Source organism: Cimex lectularius, unplaced genomic scaffold (assembly GCF_000648675.2).
Source record: "Cimex lectularius strain Harlan isolate CLEC.00 unplaced genomic scaffold, Clec_2.1 scaffold68, whole genome shotgun sequence".
Lineage (NCBI taxonomy): Eukaryota > Metazoa > Arthropoda > Insecta > Hemiptera > Cimicidae > Cimex > Cimex lectularius.
Genome location: NW_019392732.1, coordinates 803,082 through 822,248, shown reverse-complemented (window position 1 = coordinate 822,248; position 19,167 = coordinate 803,082). Strand labels below are relative to the sequence as shown.

At 37.8% G+C, this 19,167-nt stretch overlaps 1 protein-coding gene across 24 annotated transcripts in view; it reads left to right on the top strand.

Annotated features, from left to right (window-relative positions):
• LOC106661379 (RNA-binding protein Musashi homolog Rbp6) overlaps positions 1–19,167 on the top strand; it is an 892,072-nt gene that overhangs the window by 857,998 nt on the left and 14,907 nt on the right. For 16 of the 24 annotated variants that reach the window (XR_001339703.2, XR_002910290.1, XR_002910288.1 and 13 more), the window contains 2 exons: positions 4,983–5,171; positions 9,543–9,608. The exons of 1 other annotated variant lie outside the window; for it this stretch is intronic. Coding sequence is in view for 6 of the 23 variants with exons in the window: in XM_024226885.1 (XP_024082653.1) it covers positions 4,983–5,171; positions 9,543–9,608 (255 nt within the window). In the remaining 17 variants the exon portion in view is untranslated. Of the gene's footprint in view, positions 1–4,982; positions 5,172–9,542; positions 9,609–15,423; positions 15,600–19,167 lie in introns of those variants that run through there. 7 more of the 24 variants (XR_002910297.1, XR_002910296.1, XM_024226887.1 and 4 more) reach the window with 4 other exon arrangements.

The following is a 19,167-nucleotide window of genomic DNA, read 5'->3' as shown; positions in this document are numbered from 1 at the left end:
TTGTATTTTAACGGGGTTTGAAAGTATATATTCGAAGGACGAGTCGATTCTGTGGACTATCATTTAGAAAATTTGTTATATACATTTTTTAAAATTATCGACATAGATTCTGTTTACTTCGGGTTTGACCATCTATACTCAAAATTGTAGTACACAAGGAAAATAATATTTCTTTTGAATTTTTTGTATCTGACTATTACGTAATTTATCTTTTGATGAATACAATATTCTAAACTGACATCAGAGTATGCTATTTTTTCTTAATTTTGTAAAAAATGCCACAAAATGAACAAGTTAATGAACTGGTTAAAATTAATCAAAACCCTGGGATATTTTTAGCTGAATTATTGACTAAATTATTTTTTTAACAAAATTAAATTGAGAAAGTCTTCAGCAGCCATGAAATTAAGAAAATGAGAAGATGTGTATGAGGCGAAGACGAGTTCTTTCTGCTCCTTTTCTTCTTAAATGCTGATTTTCTTTGCTTAATTTTTTTTTAATTTTTCGTTACATCGGCATCCCTCAAAGTTCCTTAAGTAATCCACTGTTTTTCTTTTTAATTTTACAACCCTTATCTCGTTTTTCCCTTTAACGTATTTTTTTTCTTCTGTTTTCCTTTTTTATTTTTGTTTTAATATTAAAAAAAATAGAAAGACAAATCATACAGAGTTTGAAAATGTCGGTTGGGCTAAAAATGAAAACCCCGTCCGTCAGAGGAATGACCCTTCCCCCCAGAAGGAAGAAAAGAAGACCAGGAGGAACGGAGAGGCGCCTGAACTGGAAAAAGTTAGATTCATTTCAGTTTTTGGGCTAGTTTGAGACGTTTTTTTGCGAGAGAAGTCTAGTCGTAGTGTGCGCACTGGAGTAGAGGGCGCACCCAGTCATATGTGTACCGTAGTCAGAGATTTACGTCTAGAAAAATCCAAAAATGTTTTTACCTTAGATTTAGAAACACAGTTTATAGCCTTCGAATAGGTGTTTTATTAAATGTTTCGTTTTTTATTATTTTTATTATTTTGATTAAAATATAGTTTTAATGTGTTTTTTATTAAGTGGTAGTATACAATAAAAGATGAGTTTTATAGTCTAGATAAATAGTCTAGTGTGAGTGTGAGAGTTTTTGAAATTTTCTTCCGACAATCCCTCGTAAAAAATACACCCATGCCTTCGTTTAAAAATTCCCGATTTCCTTTGAAAACCCTTTACAGTTATAAAAATGCCAGTTGCTGATTTTATTTTAACATTTTAAATAGTAGTTTAGTTTACTTAAAATAATCTTATAATGTTTTATTTTTATGTTTATGTTTTAAATAAGACTAGTTTATAGATTTAGTTTAATCGTTATTTCATATAGTCACCAGTGATTTTAATATTTGTTTTAAGAAAAGGAGTTAAATTTATAGTCAAAAAGTGTAGACTTTTAGATAATTCCTAGTAGACGTAGTCAAACTGGAGTAAGCCACCAAAAGGCTTCCTCCCGTTTATTCTATATTTACAAATTACCAGGCGAGAGAGCCCGATTATTTGAAATGTAACTGATTACTGCTTGTTAGGGGTGAGATATTTCCGACGGGGGTGAGTAAAAAAGCGAAGGGATGCGGACACAAAAGTCGACACACAAACAAGGACAGACGAACCTCGAGCTCCGTCTAAACGGCGTTTTCTGAAGCGGATCGTTTAAAACCCTCCTACTACAATACACCCGGTTTGAATTTTAAATTTATAAAATATCGGAGGAGCATTACAATAGGTGACAGCCTGAGTCAGCGATACCTATCGATCCGGCTTTATAAAAGCGTCTCTCGGCGTTTAGCAATTTAAATAAATCCTCGGCCGGAGAAAGCATTATCGTTAATCTACCCTTTCATATAATTTTTATACGAGACTTTTTTTAATAAAAAAAAAGAAAATAAGAGAAACGGTCCGGAAACTCTTTGGGGCGTGACAGAAAATCGTATCACATATTACTGAATTATCTACCAAAATGTTATTTACCCTGACGTTTACTACCCTCTCGGTATTTAAAAAAAACCATGTTATTTTTTTCTTAAATAAACTGTATGTTAATAATACTATAAAAAACACTTGGTTGGACCTTCACTGCTTAAGGAGTAAGTAAAAATCAAGGCATGACATTTGTTCATTTTTATTTGTTGTTTTATATAGATTTTTGATTATTACACCAGTTTTTTAATGTTATTTCCCTCCAGATTGCATGGTTTTCATATTTTTCGGCGTTTTTTTTATACATATTTATTTTTTAATATGGATTTTTTATCACTGTTAGTTAAATAACATTGAAACAAGTATTATAGACTTGCATGCCCTTGCACAATACACAGACATACAAATACACCGTTGTGTTGCCAGCATCTCGAGTGTTTTACATTATATTTTTGACCGGGGTTCTTGAAAGGTAGGTCTTGTGTTTTCCATTTTTCAGGCCACGTCTGAGGCCGCCGGGCTTCTGGGCGTTTTTCGACCGTACTTGCGTTGTTGAATTTTCATCTCGTTTTTTCTTTTTTTTCCAACACGCGCATGTGTGCCTTTCAAGATGCGAATCATCACTCTTTCCTATTTTTATCGAAAGTCAGATAAATTCCCTGAATTATATGTACAATGTGATGTAACCCATTAAAAACCCGTCGTGCAATTCTTTCACGATTTTTTTTTTAAATTCCGTTGAGGATTATGTGAAATTTATACCTCCCCCCCATTTAAATTTTATAAATAACAGTTTTTTCGCAAGGCTAATTACAAGCTGTATTGTCTTCTTTGTTATTAGAATTCGTGCCAGGGAAAAAGAAAACATCTAATTTAATTATTAGCCTCCAACATGGTAATTATACAATCAATCAAGGCTTCCAGTTGACATAAAAAAGTCAGTGTCACGAGCGGGATTCGAACCCATGACCTTCGGCTTGATACTCCGCTACTCTACCACCCGAGCTATCATGGCCCTATCACTCACTTCAACTGGCACTAACTTCCCATCTCAACCCCACCTTTTTGAATTTTCCCTCCTATTTGCCATTTTTCAATAGCTCGCGTGGTAGAGTAGCGGCGTGTCAAGCCGAAGGTCGTGGGTTCGAGTCCCGTTCGTGACACTGACGTTTTTATCTCGACTGGAAGTCTTGATTGATTGAATAATATTAGTTGGTCAAGCGGACCACGAAAGATAGTGAATTTAATTATAATTATATGTTAAGAATAATCAGTTATGAGGCCAATTAGAAGTAAATTCACTCAACTCCTTCGTAGAGCTTTCTAAGAACGTAACCTGTAGACTTGAAAAACACGAGCATCTTTTCACAAATTTGAACCTATGGAATAGAAAACAATGGTCATTTTTGATCGTCTTGTATGATCTATTGTAGAATATATAACCATACCGTGGAAAGTATACATTTTCCTACAAAACCAAGCTCTTTCCTGAGTTTCATTTTTTAATCTATTCATTTGGCTTGATAAGAGTGGGATTGTGGCATATAGACATCAAAGGATGTCGTGATTACTTGGGATATAACCAGGGCCTAATTGTCACTGTTGTATGTAAATTTATATGCGGAAGGGAAATCCTTTGCCTGTTGATGAAAGATTTTTGTCCTTTGAAATTGTGATTTTTGTAGGGTGGCGTTGACTAAGGATTCCAACCTTTATTCACAGCAACCCGTGTAGGTCTACAGTGGAACCTCTACGATTATGACCATACTGTAAAAAAAACTGCGTTTTTCTCGATTCTTCTTTGTGCTGTTCTATTGGCGAGAGCCTAACCAAAGTGGCTAGTGCTTCGTATTGGCAAAGGATACATGTCGATGTCTTTGATTTCTCTTGGCAGAGTCGACAAGTTTCTACCCCTGTTTTGCCCATTTTCATTAGGTGTGCTTAAGAAGGCAGAAAAGAGGTAGAAGGCCTGTAATGAGGCCTTGAAAGATTTTAGTTAAACAGATTGTCATGTTAAAAATCTCTAGCTTCATCCGTACTGTTTTAGTCCAGTGCATGTGGTTTTATTTCCAATCCATTTTTCCAGGTTCAAATTTAGCACTTTTTATATAGTTGGTCAACCTGTTCACTTCTTGTATTCGTTGTATTTGCCATTCGTCATTAGTTATTAGTTTCACTAGTCATTAGCTATTCCCAGTCTAGTTGGGGGCTAAAAACATCCGCATTTAGGGCCTTTACTGCTCGAAAGTAAATCTGTTCTCCTCTCACATTCTTCTTTATCAACTGGATTAAGGATCAATTGGATTAAGCTTAGAAGATTGTTCGATCCTGTACAAGGGGTTTTGCTGGGGTGTAAATCGACTCTTTTACATTCTCCTTGTAATCTTTGAATCCACCATTGTGCTATTTTGAAACCTGTGGCTGCCGTCGATCTCTCTTACCTATGACAATATGGATGGATCTGTGAAAATTGAGTTTTCCAAGCAATCTCATTTTTTTAATGTCTCCAGAATTTCGTTAATGACTTCTTCATAGATGTGGTTTTATATCCTCAAATCTCTGGAGTGTGTGAGCAGACTATGAACAACTACATACACACAGTTTTGAATTTTATGGAATTGTATATGGTGCTGTATGAAATATATTTTTAACTTCATTGTACCTGGAACTGTTTTCTGTTTAATTGGCCTCATCTCTGGTTATTTCTTTATATATAATTTCTTTCCACTGATTTGATCAAACAGAATATCGAGAATTGATAGCTGTGAGGACGATCGCTCATCGATTGATCTGTTTGTGGATAATTTGTCGATTAAGTATCAACGCAAGGATGTTTTTCCCTTTTTCCTACTCAGATCCTCGAATCTTTTAGTAAAATCCGCGAAAATCCAAAACGTTTTGGTCCTGAAAGGAAAACATGGCCCTCGTCCCCGAAAGCCGTTCAATCAGTGGACATTTCAATATTTTCGCGGCGTCTCCCGCCCAAAACAAACAAAAAATCTGGGCTTTTCGAAATTTTAACCACCTGTTTGGAACAGGTTACCCGGGCTACAATTATTACGCCCCCAACTCGTCCTGCGGCGACAGGACCAGCAGCTTCTACGGTGAGTACCAGCCGAGCGGAAGGCAGGACTCGCCCCTGGGCCGCCACGAGCAGGGCTCCCGCAAGCTCCTCGTCAGGCACGACTTGTACCAACCGGAGGACCGGCTTAAAACCTACGTCACAGGTAGGAATGCATGCCTTTGCCTTTCTTTGATTTTTTCCTTTTTGTTCCTTTTTTGTTTTTGTATTTTGTTTGTGCATTTTCTCATCTAAGTCGTTTCGGAGAAGGTAGGTCATCATCCCATTGGACGTCGACGGTTAATGCAAAATGAAAAATCAGCTTATACGTACTGCCATGGAACCATGTATATCTTGATTTTTAAAGTGGGAATAAGACTTTATATAAACAACTTAGTTAAAACCCGCTGATATTTTTTCGCAAGGAGGTATTTCAATATTCTCAGTCGTTTTCTGGGCAGCAACTCAGGCTTCATAAACAATTAGATTTTCCTAATTGCAATCAAGGTTTGACTATAATCACTGTTTTCCAAATACGACAATTTCAGATCAAATTGCCTATATTTATGGCCATCATTGAAATGGCTTCAGGTTAAGGACTAGGACTAGGAATACGAGACTTCAGGTTGTAAGTACTAGGACTAGGATACGAGGCTTCAGGTTATAAGGATTAGGAAGACGAGTGATCCGTCTGTATTTGCTGTTAGCCACTGAAAATTATTTCTTTTGAATAGCAAAGTTTCAGATTTGTTCCAGACTGCATTTTTGAGATTTTCTAAAAAGAGTAATGAAGCCATATAAACCCCAATGCACTGTGAAGGCCGATAGGGTGCTCGGTATTTCGGCACCGTCCCTCTCACTCATTCACCACAAACGCAAAGCTAAATACATTCAAACTACAACGAAGCAATAATTATATACAATATTTGCAACTAGAGGTAAGAAAACACCTGCTTTTTCATTAAAAAACGTAACAGTGGACCTAGTAACCTCATCTTGCTCAAGGACTGTCTTTATAACGGGTGCCATGGCTGCTCGTTCCCTGTAAGGGGCAAGTCCTGGCACTCCTCGGCAAACTATGACACTCTGAGCGACCTTTCTCTGGGACACCTGTGCGGGTTTTGCCACAAAAGCCAAACGTGTGAGTACGACCCATTCCTTGCGTCTCAGACCATCGCGAAGTCGTGGCAGTTACACGCAAGAGCTTCTCGGACGTTCTTTTATTGTGTTCTTAACTGCTCATACAGCGTCACTGAACGGATTGCGGTGGTTTGACTGAAGGGCGAGATGTCCCAGTTTTCACCACCTCAGCATGTTCACTTCCCTCTAGCCCGACCTGACCCTGTAGCCAAAGGACTATAGGACGTATAGGATATAATTATTAGCTTTGATAGTCTTGGCTAGCTGCTCAGTTATATTTTCTGGGTTTAGTTTTTCGTTGTCCGTAGGTAGAAATGTTTCACTTGTTAGGATTCAAACTAACATGATACGTCCTGTAATTTTCTTGGAAGAACTTAAGGGTAGAAATGATAAATGATGGAGTGAGTGTGGTGTTCAATCCTTTTTAAAAAGATAGTTCCTACTCACAGTAAGTTGTTTTGCAACGATCCGAACGAAGTCCTTCAATCTGATGATGAGCTAAAAGGCTCGAAATCCGGATCGTTTCAAAACAACTTACTGTGAGTAGGAACTATCTTTTTAAAAAGGATTGAACTTAAGGGTATGTTCTGCATTTCTTTGTTTTGCATTCACTTCACAATATTTCAATGTCAATTATCTGTTTTATCTGATTTTCTATTGTAAGACGTACCAATCGTTTAGAAAATAAACTATCTTCCAAAAAAAGATAATGTTGCTTCAAATGGTTAATGAGTGAAAAAAGAGTTGAAATTAATAATACTCCATCCCCTATAGTAATAAAAATTGGTCAAAGTGATGAGTTTTTCTCTCTTGTCTTGCTGGAAGAGTCGTTACAATGTGGGTAGATTTAACCCATTGTTTTTCCCTCTTTTGTTTTCCAAACCGAAACCCTTTTCAGTTTTAAGACAGACGGGACAAAGGGTGAAAAAATACGTTGTTTTGTCTGAGACAATGCGCCCTAAACGGAATACCGAGCGTCGTTACCGTAGTTTGAACCGCTGAGCCGTTTGTGGCAGAAGCGAGACTATCGGAGACGACAAATTGTCCAGGGGACAGCGTAAAGCCGACAGTGAAAGAGCGTCCGTCGACCTGGTTACGGTTAAATGAATTGCGGGGAGACGACGACGTTAACTGCGTGCGGTAAGTAAATGCCCAGCCCTTTTCCGCAGATAGTTCCCCGGGATGCACAATGTACGGTCTTATTAACCTAAGTCTCCCACCCACCCCGGCGTATTTATTATGGAGATTTTAACCCCAAAGACACGGCAACACTTAAACAAGCGATTATTCAGCCGGTCTCAGGGGATTCAGCCGCCTCACACGGCCCTCCCTTAATTTTCCTTTGTTCCTTAAATACAATTTACGGAATAATGAACCCCTAACTCTACTTGGATTTGGGAACAAACTCAAGTTAGCTTTCTACCAGACAAAACCCCTAAACCCATCTTTTAGAAATTTAGGCTTTGATTTATGCAACCGAATACTGAGAGTATCGCATTACGTGGTCGGCCAAGAGAAATTGACATTCATGATTAATTATTCTTTGACTAAACGCTTACAATAACAGTCTCATTGACAAAATATTGAACTAGAAAAAAAAACTACAAAGAATGCTATACGGAATATATTGGTCTTGGATATCTGAGCATTAAAGGGTTATGGTGCTACTACTTAACAGGATCCGCATTACAGGGTCATCCTTTGACCTCAACTCCATCACCATTTTAGCGTTGTAGGCCGTTGTAGCCAATAGACATTTATGAGATAGGGTTATGTTGGTGATGATAAAACTCACATTTTGTCACATTTGGCCACTAACTAAAAACAACTACACATTATGACCCCCATAACCTCTCTGAAATGTTACGTAGTAATTTTGTACAAGCATTGATAGCCTATGGATTTTCACTGCTATTGGATTTGCCAGATACCCGATTGAGTTTCTCATATTGAAATAGTATTATAGTGCTTTAGACCGTTGTAGTCGTTAGGCATTTAATAGATAGCGTGTTGATGCCCTTAGCGGGTTCTTCATTGCAGGTCTTTTTGACCATTTACCCGACAAGCCTGTTAGATCTTCTTGATAAACCGTGTTCATTAGTAATGAATTTTCACGATTATGCTTGATTTGCGAGAGTCCTGACCAAGTTTCTCATTGCTAACCATTATTACAGCAGTCATTAGGCATTTAAGAGATGATGTAAAGTCACGCCAACCTCAATTCAACAACCACTATGAGGGACAAACGGTTCCGACAAGAACTTTAAATGTGAGAACTTACTTAGCCTTATGACTCACTTGTCCGTAGTCACTGACGTACGCAGTCGTTTCCAGACCAGCGTTTTGTTCATTTCTCATGGATTAGAAGAAATTTTTCTATTTTGCACTTAAACTTTCGTCGAACCGAACATGGATTTGGTTTTTGTTTCCTTAACGAAGTATTCATCCGCCGGAACGATAACACTTTCATTAACATAGCTCTCAAGATCGGTACCATAACTTTTTCTTAGCTTTTGCAGGACAGTTGATATGTTGAGTTGACTGTGTCTCTTCTTGAGCATATTCTGTGAATATACAAGTTAGAGCTATTCTTTTCTGTTCAGAATGGATTCCTCTTTCTCCTATTGGGTTATTGCTGCTAGTAGTCTTCTTGCTTGTCCCAGATCTGGTATACGCTCCCAGTATTTGTTGTGTTATGAAACCAGCCTTGCCCGACACAGTACTCACAATGACACCACTAGACGACGTTCATGATGATTGTCCTTTGTTAGAAGTTGGGATACTTTGATTTATCTATTTGACCAAAATTCTTTCTTTACGTTCAATGGTACAAATCCACAGAATGGTTGGTTATTAACTGTTAGGAGTGGTAAAGTTAATCTTGTGTGTTCTTGGTTCCATGGCTGTATGTGTACCAATAGATATCTTGTTTGTTTATTTTAAATGCTGGGACGGTTTACGAACGTCGGGTCAAATTTTCCCTTTGAGCCGACGGATCTGTTAAATTAGCGTCGCGTTTGTAAACAGCCGGTGGACCGCCGTCGGGCCCGGTCTAATTGTCCAAAGGTAGCGTCGCCGTGGGGTGGGGTTTCGGTGATTAGGAAGCTACCGTTTTGAGGTACCATCGGGTACAAAGGTACAATCTTAATGATGTAGACCGCGAGGCCCGCCCGTGGGCGAAACGAGATCTGACGGTTGTGATTAACCGACGAGGCCTCACAGCATGCCAAGTTTATCGAAAACAAATCGACCTCCGGAACCACTGCGCCATAACCTCATAAACTAACACGAATTTCTCATCACTAACAAGCAGTCTTTGTATGACCTAGCTCATTCATAGTCATTAATGGATATCATTTGATGCTCCCCTTTCTAATTGTATGTTTGTATGTAACAGTTGATCTGACTAACGGCCAGCTAACGCCAAACAATAACACGCCCCTGCTAACGCAAGCCTTATCAGGTAATACTAACAAATATATTATTTTCCTTACCTTTTAACTCTATTTTTATTTTTATGTGTTTGTGTTTTCATTATAATATCTCATATAAAAATGTTTCTTCTGTTGTCCACAATTAATTAAAATAGAAGAAACATTTTTTTTAAATTATGTTTATACTAATCATCCTTATTAATTTTATATCCATTAGCTTTGTCTGTCTATAATCGTGTCACTGACCTTTTCCAGCTTTAATAACAAGGCACGTAAATGTTGTATGTTGTGCATGGTGGAAGCGATGTTCCGTGATGTGTTGCGTTCAACAAGACGTAAATCGAACAAAACCGACTCAGATTTTTCCTCGTCGGATTTAACTCTTGGGCGTGACATGACGTTACATGTAAAGGATAAAAGCGGGTTTGCTGTTTTTCCGCCCGTTTCGGAAAAGCTTTTATTCTATATTTTGTTAGTTGAAATCAGAGTTCTCGAAATTCGACGTTCAGCAACGGCAGTTGGAACTAAAACAAAACATCGGAAAAACGACCCGGCGCGTTAACCCGTCGCCAAAAGGTTTTCACATAAATTCCCGATAATGTTTAATCTTTATCCCTTGACGTTTCGTTTGAAAACCGAGCCCGGGCGGAACGGAAGCCGGAGGGACGGGGTAGAAATGAGGAGATAAAATGTTTCGTTTGACCAGACGCCGCAATTCGAGTGAAACACACCCCTTTGAACTTTATTAGCAGAAAATCCGGTCTTAAAGTATAGGAACACTGCTGCCCCATCCCCGGATCCGAGATGAATCAAATGAATTTTCCTCCGATCCGTGTTCTCCCGCAAAAGCACGGTGAAATGACAATTTTCCAGACCGTTGCACATTCGGTGATTTTTTTTCTTTTAATCAACAAGAAACGATCCGAGTAACTACTAAAGTCCTCAATTATTTCAGAACAATTGAATTTTTTTAATTGCCAAAGTATAGACGCGATAATGATTATAAATAAATCCCTGATAATTTGGGGACCGTGAGATGCGGTCTGGTGTGACGTAGGTGTAAAAAAACATTTTCTTTATCGTGCCTACGTTTCGATCTTTATTGAGATCATCTTCGGGACTCAAAGTGTTTGTTTTCTTTGCAGATGTGTTATTCTTGTGTGTCGTGTTGAGAGTGCCCCACACACACAAGAAGACAAGAATGACACATCTACACAGAAAACAAACACTTAGAGCACTGAAGATGATATCAATAAAGTTCGAAACGTATGTGGTGTTTAGTGACCGTTAGTCAATGATTATTCGGAGATCGTGAGATGCGGTCTGGTGTGATGTAGGTTTTTTTCCATATCCTACATGTATTTGTTAAATTTAAACAATGTTTGTAAATCCCAGTCCCTGAAGATGATCTCAATGAAGATCGAAACGTAGAAAATGTTTTTCTAAAACCTACGTCACACCAGACCGCATCTCACGATCTCCAAATGATCATTAATAACGGTCACTAAATACCACACATAAATCACTGATTTTATGTTTGGAAATGTAGCTTTTTCAATGTACAGCTATTTGTGTAAAGTTTGTGAATTAAAACGGAAGTTTACATACCTCCTCTCCCCCAACTCAAAATTAAAAGAGTGAGTAAATTCGTTGATTAAATTAACACGGCATGCTAGTCTAAATTGTCCTCCATTAGTTAACGTGACGACAAATGTGACTAAAGGTAATCTTTTTTAGTAGGTTTTTTCTAGTATCTGAGCTTGAACTTCCCTTAATTCGCTTTCACCCGCTTAGATTGCGTGTTGGGTCTTATCTGGCCATTGTTTCATTCATTTCTCCTTCACCCACGCAGAGCACGCGAAGGGATTTTTAATGGTGGGCGGGATTAGTGAAGATCCTTTTTTTCCCCGGTCGAATAACCGCGTAGAAAACATGGAACCATATTACACAAGATGAGAAAGGGTTTACTTAATTAACGAATGTATAAATTAGAAACGGAAAGATGAGTTGGTAATTAGTTTTTCTCGTGGGTAAGCAGTGTCGGCGTAACTGGTTTGGCTGCATTTTAATATTGATGGCGACGGGGGAGACCCTCATACGGTGAGCGATGGGGAGAGTTATCTGTGCGTAATTAGCGGGGGCGGGACGACGGGCGTATGAACAATGTACGACCTGTGCAGGGCTTGCGTGGTCATCAGCTTCCCAAGAGATCTCATTACTCCTGGCAACGTACAAGCCCGCCCGGCCTCGCTCCGTCCCCCTCGCCCTCGGAATTTATTTACGCTAAGCCCTCAGGGGTAATGTATTACAAACCTCGGAGGTTGTTATAAATAAGAAATAATCGCAGTCCTTGCGGGCCGGGATTTGTTACTCGGCTCGGCCTACCGATAAATACAGCTCGTGGCGTACTCTCGCACCTTTTTCCCCTCGATAAACCTATGAATGAAATACCCCAATCTGGCCGCAAAATATTTTATTCCATCCGTGTCCAGACTTGTTAGCCCAGAACAAACTAAATTTTCTAGGTAGGAAAACACCCATTGTTTGCCTGTCCAGGGCCTCCCGATCATCGCCCGACAACCTCTGGTTTTATTTTTCTTAAAATAAACTCTAACCCGAAAATAACCATTTGTTCCGGATATTCTGGGTCGGTTTAAACGGACGCGAATTGCGATCTTCATGTTTTTGTTGTTTTTCACTGTCAAACCTGTAGCACAATAAAATACAGGTCAAATCGTTCGATTTCTCTATCCGATCATTAAAATTTTCCGTACATGTGTTTTCATACTGGGCGTTTACTAAATTTTCTGGAATATTTTGATAATTTTTTTTTTTCATAAACAAAAAGTCACGACGAAGCATGAAGTAACTTGGAAACTCACGTAGTAAAAATCTTTATTTATGACATTTACTCCTTGACTTGAACGCTTTAAAAATTCAAGTGCTATAAGCCACAAGTGTCTATCAAAACTTGTATTTATACTCCGCCCTTTTATAAATAAACCCTAAAAATTTTGTAACTGCTATATCGCTAACAAATGTCCCATTACAATATTAATATTTACGTTAAGATTCAATGTAAGCGGACACCATCTTAAAAAATTTAATTTTGAAAAATCTGATTTTGCAGGACACTTAAAAAACAGGTTTGGGCCTGGGATAAATGGAAATATCCATCAATATTCAATTATACACACTGGTAGAGATATTTTGAAGAATGAGAAAAATATACGCAAATTACGGCCTTGTTTGCATTCCAACCATACTTTGTCCCGTAAAATGACATCTGGTTGTTTTTAAGCCGAGTTCAACCGGAAGCAAATTAAAAGCAGGCCGAATCGTAAAGAGCCGCTCAATTTTGACTATCATTACAATTTTACTTGTTTTCCCTCCCTGTTTTACTAAATTTTCTGAATATTTTGATCCTAAATTTTTTTTCTTAAAAAAACTGTCACGACGAAGCATGAACTTGCAAACTCACGTCGTGAAAGTCTTTATTTATGAAATTTATACCTTGACTTGAAGGTTTTAAAAAATTTAAGTGCTATAAGCCACAAGCGTCTAGCAAAACTTTTATTTATGCTCAACCCTTTTGTAAACAAACTCTAAAAGTTTCGTAACCCTTAAGTCCTATTCAAATATTAATATTTACGTTGGGTTTCAATTTGACCGTACAACAGGTTGGGAATTAGTTTAATGTTGAAATATTGTGATTTTGCGGAGTACTTGAAAAACAAGGTTGGAACTGGGACAGCTGTAGATATCCAGCAATATACAATTACATAAAATAGCAGGATTTTTGGAGAATGTGAAATATTTGCGAATTACCACCTGTATTAATTTCCAACAATATTTTATCTTGTAAAATGATATCTGGTCGTTTTTAAGGCCTGTTTTTGCAGTCTTAAACCCGTAGCAAAATAAAATTCAGACCAAATCGTAATACAAGTGCTCGATTCTGTCTGTTCGGTCATTAAAATTTTCCATGTCTTCCCATTCTGGGCGTTTTACTAAATTTTCTGAATATTTTAATTTTTTTTATTATTAAAAAATGTCACGACGAAGTAACTTGCAAACTCACATAATAACAATTGGTTATCAAATTTATTATACCTCCTCTTTTTTTTCCCCCTTTTTTTTTTGTTTTAAACCCAAAAAATCTCTTCATATATTTTATAGCACCCTAATTTCCTACAAACGTCCTATTTAAATATTAATTGAAATTAAAGAGTTGGCATCTACTCAAGGTAGACATTTTACAATTAATTACAGTTGTATTGGGTTGTCCGGAAAATAATGCAGGATTTTGGTATTAAACAAAAAAAAAGAAACTAGTTACTTTAAAGCAATGTTCTTTAATCAAAATAATTTCCCATACTCTCAATACATTTCTCCCAACGTGTTGGTAACTTATTAATTCCGTCTGAGTAGAATTCAGAATTTTTAGAATTGATAAAGTCAATAAATGCATTTTCCAGTTCCGTTTGATTTTTGAATATTATGTGTTGTAAGTAGTGGTCCAGGTGTCTAAAAAAATGGTAGTCAGTAGGCGAGAGGTCCGGAGAGTAGGGTGGGTGAGGCAAAGTTTCATAGCCAAGCTCCAATAATTTTTGTGACGTTACACGTGACACATGTGGTCGAGCGTTGTCATGCAACAAAATGGGCCCTTTCCGATTGACCAAAGAGGGCTTCATTACTGCCAATTTCTGATGCATGGTATTAATTTGGTTACAGTATGATTCAGCATTGATGGTTTCGCCAGGATTTAAGAAGCTGTAGTGTATTAAACCAAATGAAGCCCACCATACCGTAACCATTACCTTTTTTTGATGAGTTGGGGGCTTTGGAAAATGTATTGGAGCTTCTCCTTTGTCGAGCCACTGTCCAGAACGTCTAGTGTTATCGTAGAGAATCCACTTTTCGTCACATGTAACAATTTTGGCCAGAAATGGGTCATTTTTGTTTCGACAAAGAAGTGATGCACAAACATCAAAGCGCTGATTTTTTTGGCGATCGTTTAATGAGTGTGGAACCCAATTTTCGAGTTTTTTCACTTTTCCAATCGCCTTGAGGTGGTCAGCGACGGTCGTTTTACTGACTTTGAGTTGCTCTGCAAGTTCTCGAACAGTTGTTTTGGGGTTTTCTTCCACCACTGATCGCAGAACATCATCATTAAGAGAGGAAGGCCTTCCACGACCTTCTTCATCTTCAAGGCTGAAATCTCCCTCCCGAAATTTTTTAAACCACCTTTGCACAGTGCACTCATTAACACAACCCTCGCCCCAGACTTGGTTAATGTTTCTAGCCGTTTGGGCTCCGCTTCGGCCGAGTTTAAACTCGTAAAAGAAAATCGTACGAAATTCTCGCTTTGACATTATAAGGATGACTGAATTATTTCCAAGTAGCGGAATGCTACAGAGGTAAACAAACAATATCATTTGGAAGAGGATTAATAAGTGTTGACATTCATACAAATGAGTAATCCTGTAAACGTAAACAGAATATTTTATATAGATTTTTTTTAATGAAAACTTAAAATCCTGCATTATTTTCCGGACAACCCAATAATTTGCCATGCTTTTGATCGTTCATTTAGTTTTTTTCTCGGTTAGTTACATAGGCATTTTTATTAATTTCTCCATGTGGAAGATGGATTTCCATTGAAACGAATTTGTTTTATAGTTTAACATTATACAAACTAATTTTAATGGAAATCACTGTTTCTCCATTAATATAATTATGATCGTTGGTGATCGGAATCACACATATCTTAACGTTAAATTTCAATATGTCCTCTCAACACGTTTAAAACTTGGTTTAATCTTGAAAAATTTGATTTCGCAGGACACTTGAAAAATAAGGTTTGGGACTGGGACAACTGGAGATATCCAGCAATATACAATTATAGAGAGTGGTAGAATTTTTGAAGAATGAGAAAAATATAAGAAGAACTAGATTATTTATACAACTATAATTATCAGTTATGATCAAATAAAGTCTGTTACTATTGTTCTTTAAAATACGTTTTTATTTTTATTTATTTTACAGATAGAGAAAAGCGAAAGGTAAAAAGTGTTTGGTCCTTTATTGTAAATAGTATATTATTGTTGAATAAAGAAACAAACTTTATGTTAAACCGTTTGGGTAAAAAATCTCTAAACGTTTTAGAATAAACACAGGTCGTTGTGTTTGTTTTTCAACCCTCGGTTTAATTCAAGTGCAATATTAAGCTAATCTAACAAAAAAAATCCCACTAACACCCGGTGTTATTTTATTTTTTTACACGTCATTTACCAACCCTTTAACGCGCCCAAATATTATATGAACAGGGGGGAAAAAGAAAACACGGAAATATGCCAAGTTATGGCAGTCGGTCCGCCTTTTCTCGCTGTTTTTGCCGTTAACACTGCGTACGACAAAGGAGCAAAAACCGGCTACATTAGGCGCGGTAAAAGCCGGCCAATGCGATCTCGTCCATTTCTAGTTGTCACAGAAACCGATGTTTTTGCACAATCGTCGAGCCAAGGGAGGAAAACTATTCTAAATAAGTGAAAAACAGAAGATCCGTAAGTCCTTATAGTAGCAATTTAAACATCACATCCAATCTGAAAAAGGTAGTTCCACGAGCGGGATTCGAACCCACGACCTTCGGCTTCGGCTTCTCTACCACTTGAGCTATCGTGACTTCAAGTGGTAGAGCAGCGGCGCATTTAGTCGAAGGTCGTGGGTTCGAATCCCGTTCGTGGCACTATTTCATTTCAACCAAAAACTTACGTAAAAAAAGATTAATTAATTGAAAGAAATAATTTGGTCAATAGACCACTAAATATAATGAATTATTACTATTGTTTAGCTATTTACAATAATCTGTAGATATACAATACAAACTTATAAAATTAAATTATATACATTTTAGAGTAGGTATATAGTTTATTTTTAGTTACAATTTTGGTTTAATTTTATAATAATTTATGACACTGGCCCATGAAGTTAGATATTCAATTATGTGGTAGAAAGTCCCACCCAAAGCCAAATTTTTATCAGGTAGCATAATCGATCTCAAAATGGTAAAATTCCGAAATTCCCGCCAGTTCTTTCGAAGGAATTGGTTGAGATGAAGAAGTTATCGTCACGAGCCGGATTCGAACCCACGACCTTTGATAAAAATAATAATTAATTGAAATAATTAATATGGTCAATTATGACCTCTAAGCATATATGGATTAAAAAAATTAATTTTTTTAATGAACATAACCGTACATTGTGAGGGTTAGTTTATTGTGATAATTCAACTAGCATAAGGCACTGGTCAATATTGTTGTTGGATTTTAAAATTTAAAGAATTAAACATATAATTTTTTTTTCTTCTGGGAAAGGTCATGCCGTAAAACACGAGTTTTCGTCGTTCAGACTCGTTTCACAATTCTGGGCTGCGAAGTAATGCTTGGCCCTGATTACAACTACTCTGAAGATGGCGAAGTTGCAAAGATCATGCCAGTTCGTCTCCCGGCAGACCGTTCAAGATAAAATCAAAGTTAATTTTACTGAGTATAACTGCACTTGGTTGTACATTTTGGGTTCAGATTATTGACGCAATTCACCTCGTGTAAGTCACTGGTAAATTTTGTTATTGGATGGTTAATTATAAAGAAGTAATCAAATCTTCTATATATTTTTTTTACTGGGAAAGTTCGATAAGACATGATTTTTGGTCTATCAGACGCGTATCGACAGTGTTAGTATTTGAATCGATGCCTCTCCCTGTTTATATTCCTGACCCAGCTCTGAAGATGGCGAAATTGCAAAAACTCGTGCCAGTTCTTCACCCGGCAGATCCTTGAAGATGAAATTGAAATTAATTTTACTGAGCATGTTTGTACAAATTGGGGTTCTGATTATTCTGACAATCCCCTAGCTAAGGGACTAGTCAGTTTTGTTGTTTTGTTTTTTTTGTTTTTTTTTCTTATTGGCCTTATGACCATGCATATTAGCCATGGTACGAATTACTGTGTGTTCAAATTGGGGGTTATCGGGAAAAAAGGGCCAGAGGCGACGGTGGGAATCGAACCCACGACCGCGGCGTGAGAGTCTCTCATGCTAACCACTCGGCTACCGCGGTCCCCAGTTTTGTTGTTAAAATTTAAAGAATTTAATATTGTTTTCTTTTCTGCTGAAAAAGGTAATGCCATAATGCCGCGGAAATAGAAAAGCCCTGGTGCTTTAAAAAATTAGGCCAAACAGTCGAAAATTATTTAACTTGAGAGACATTACAAAAAAGTGGAGGGAGTGAAAGTGGTCGCCAATATATTAACCAGAGGGTTCGTAGAGTCGGTTCGATGTAGTTCCAGTAAATCAGAGATCTCAGGACTGCAAGAGGGGAAAAAAGTTTGGCCGGCTAAAAGCGAAAGCGTGATTTAATTATCGCGTATTTATTTGAGGGCCGTGCGGTCGGGGAAACATGCCTCTCCCAGCCTTCCGGCTCATAAATTGAAAAGTAATTAGTGAAAGGCCGGCGCGTAAAAAGTGACCGGGGTGGCCGATTAATTCCGTCGACAAACATGACGGCCCAAATCATATTATATCCACGGTTTTAAGGGAGAAGGACGAGATCGCCGCGCCGGCGGGCCGCCCTCCGAACCTGTATCCCCTCATTTAAATTGTACACATAAATCCCAAACAGGGCACGGAAAAGACAAACCCAGCGGAAGATAAACAGGGCAGAGTAAACCAAAACGTACTAACTCTTATTGACTAAGTTGAATTTCTCGGCTCCCTACCTTATCCGTTCTCGGGGTTACTACTTTATCTTCCTTCCCACGGGTGCCAGAGATTTATCGATCCGAGGGTAAGAACTTCCGACGCAGATCGTTACGAAAATGATAAAACATCCGATTTCAAAAAGGGCTTGTAATAAGAATCACTTTCAAATATTACATTTTCATAGCAATATAAAAAAGACGGTACAAAATCTTCCTCTTGATACAGATGGTGTACCTTATAACTTAAGTTACACTTCAATTTAACCTCTATCGTAATTTTTTGAAGTTTCTAATTACGTTGATCTTGCTTCACTGGTCATACGATTTTTGACATTCCGACATCTTCCGCGCCTGTAGTCTCACGATCTGATGTGAAGTTGGGGTGTATTCATTGGTTCGATTATTTTACTCATTTTTCAAAATTACAATTGACGTTGCTCAATAGTATGACAGATGATTGAGACAAAAAAGTCAGTGTCATGAGCAGGATTCGAACCCACGATCTTCGGCTAGATACGCCGCTGCTCCTACGACTTGAGATTCGATCCACTCGGACACCAACTTCCCATCTCAACCCCACCGTTTGAATTTTCTCTCCATTTTGCCATTTTTCAAATTTATCTCAACCAAACCCTTAATTCAAGATTAAATTCACTAGTTTCGTGGTCTGTTTGACCAATTAATATGTTACAATTAATTAAAGTTTTTAGTTGAGATAAAAAAGTCAGTGTCACGAGCGGGATTCGAACCCACGACCTTCGGCTAGATACGCCGCTGCTCAATCACTTGAGGTATCGTGACTTCGATCCACTCGGACACTAACCTGTCT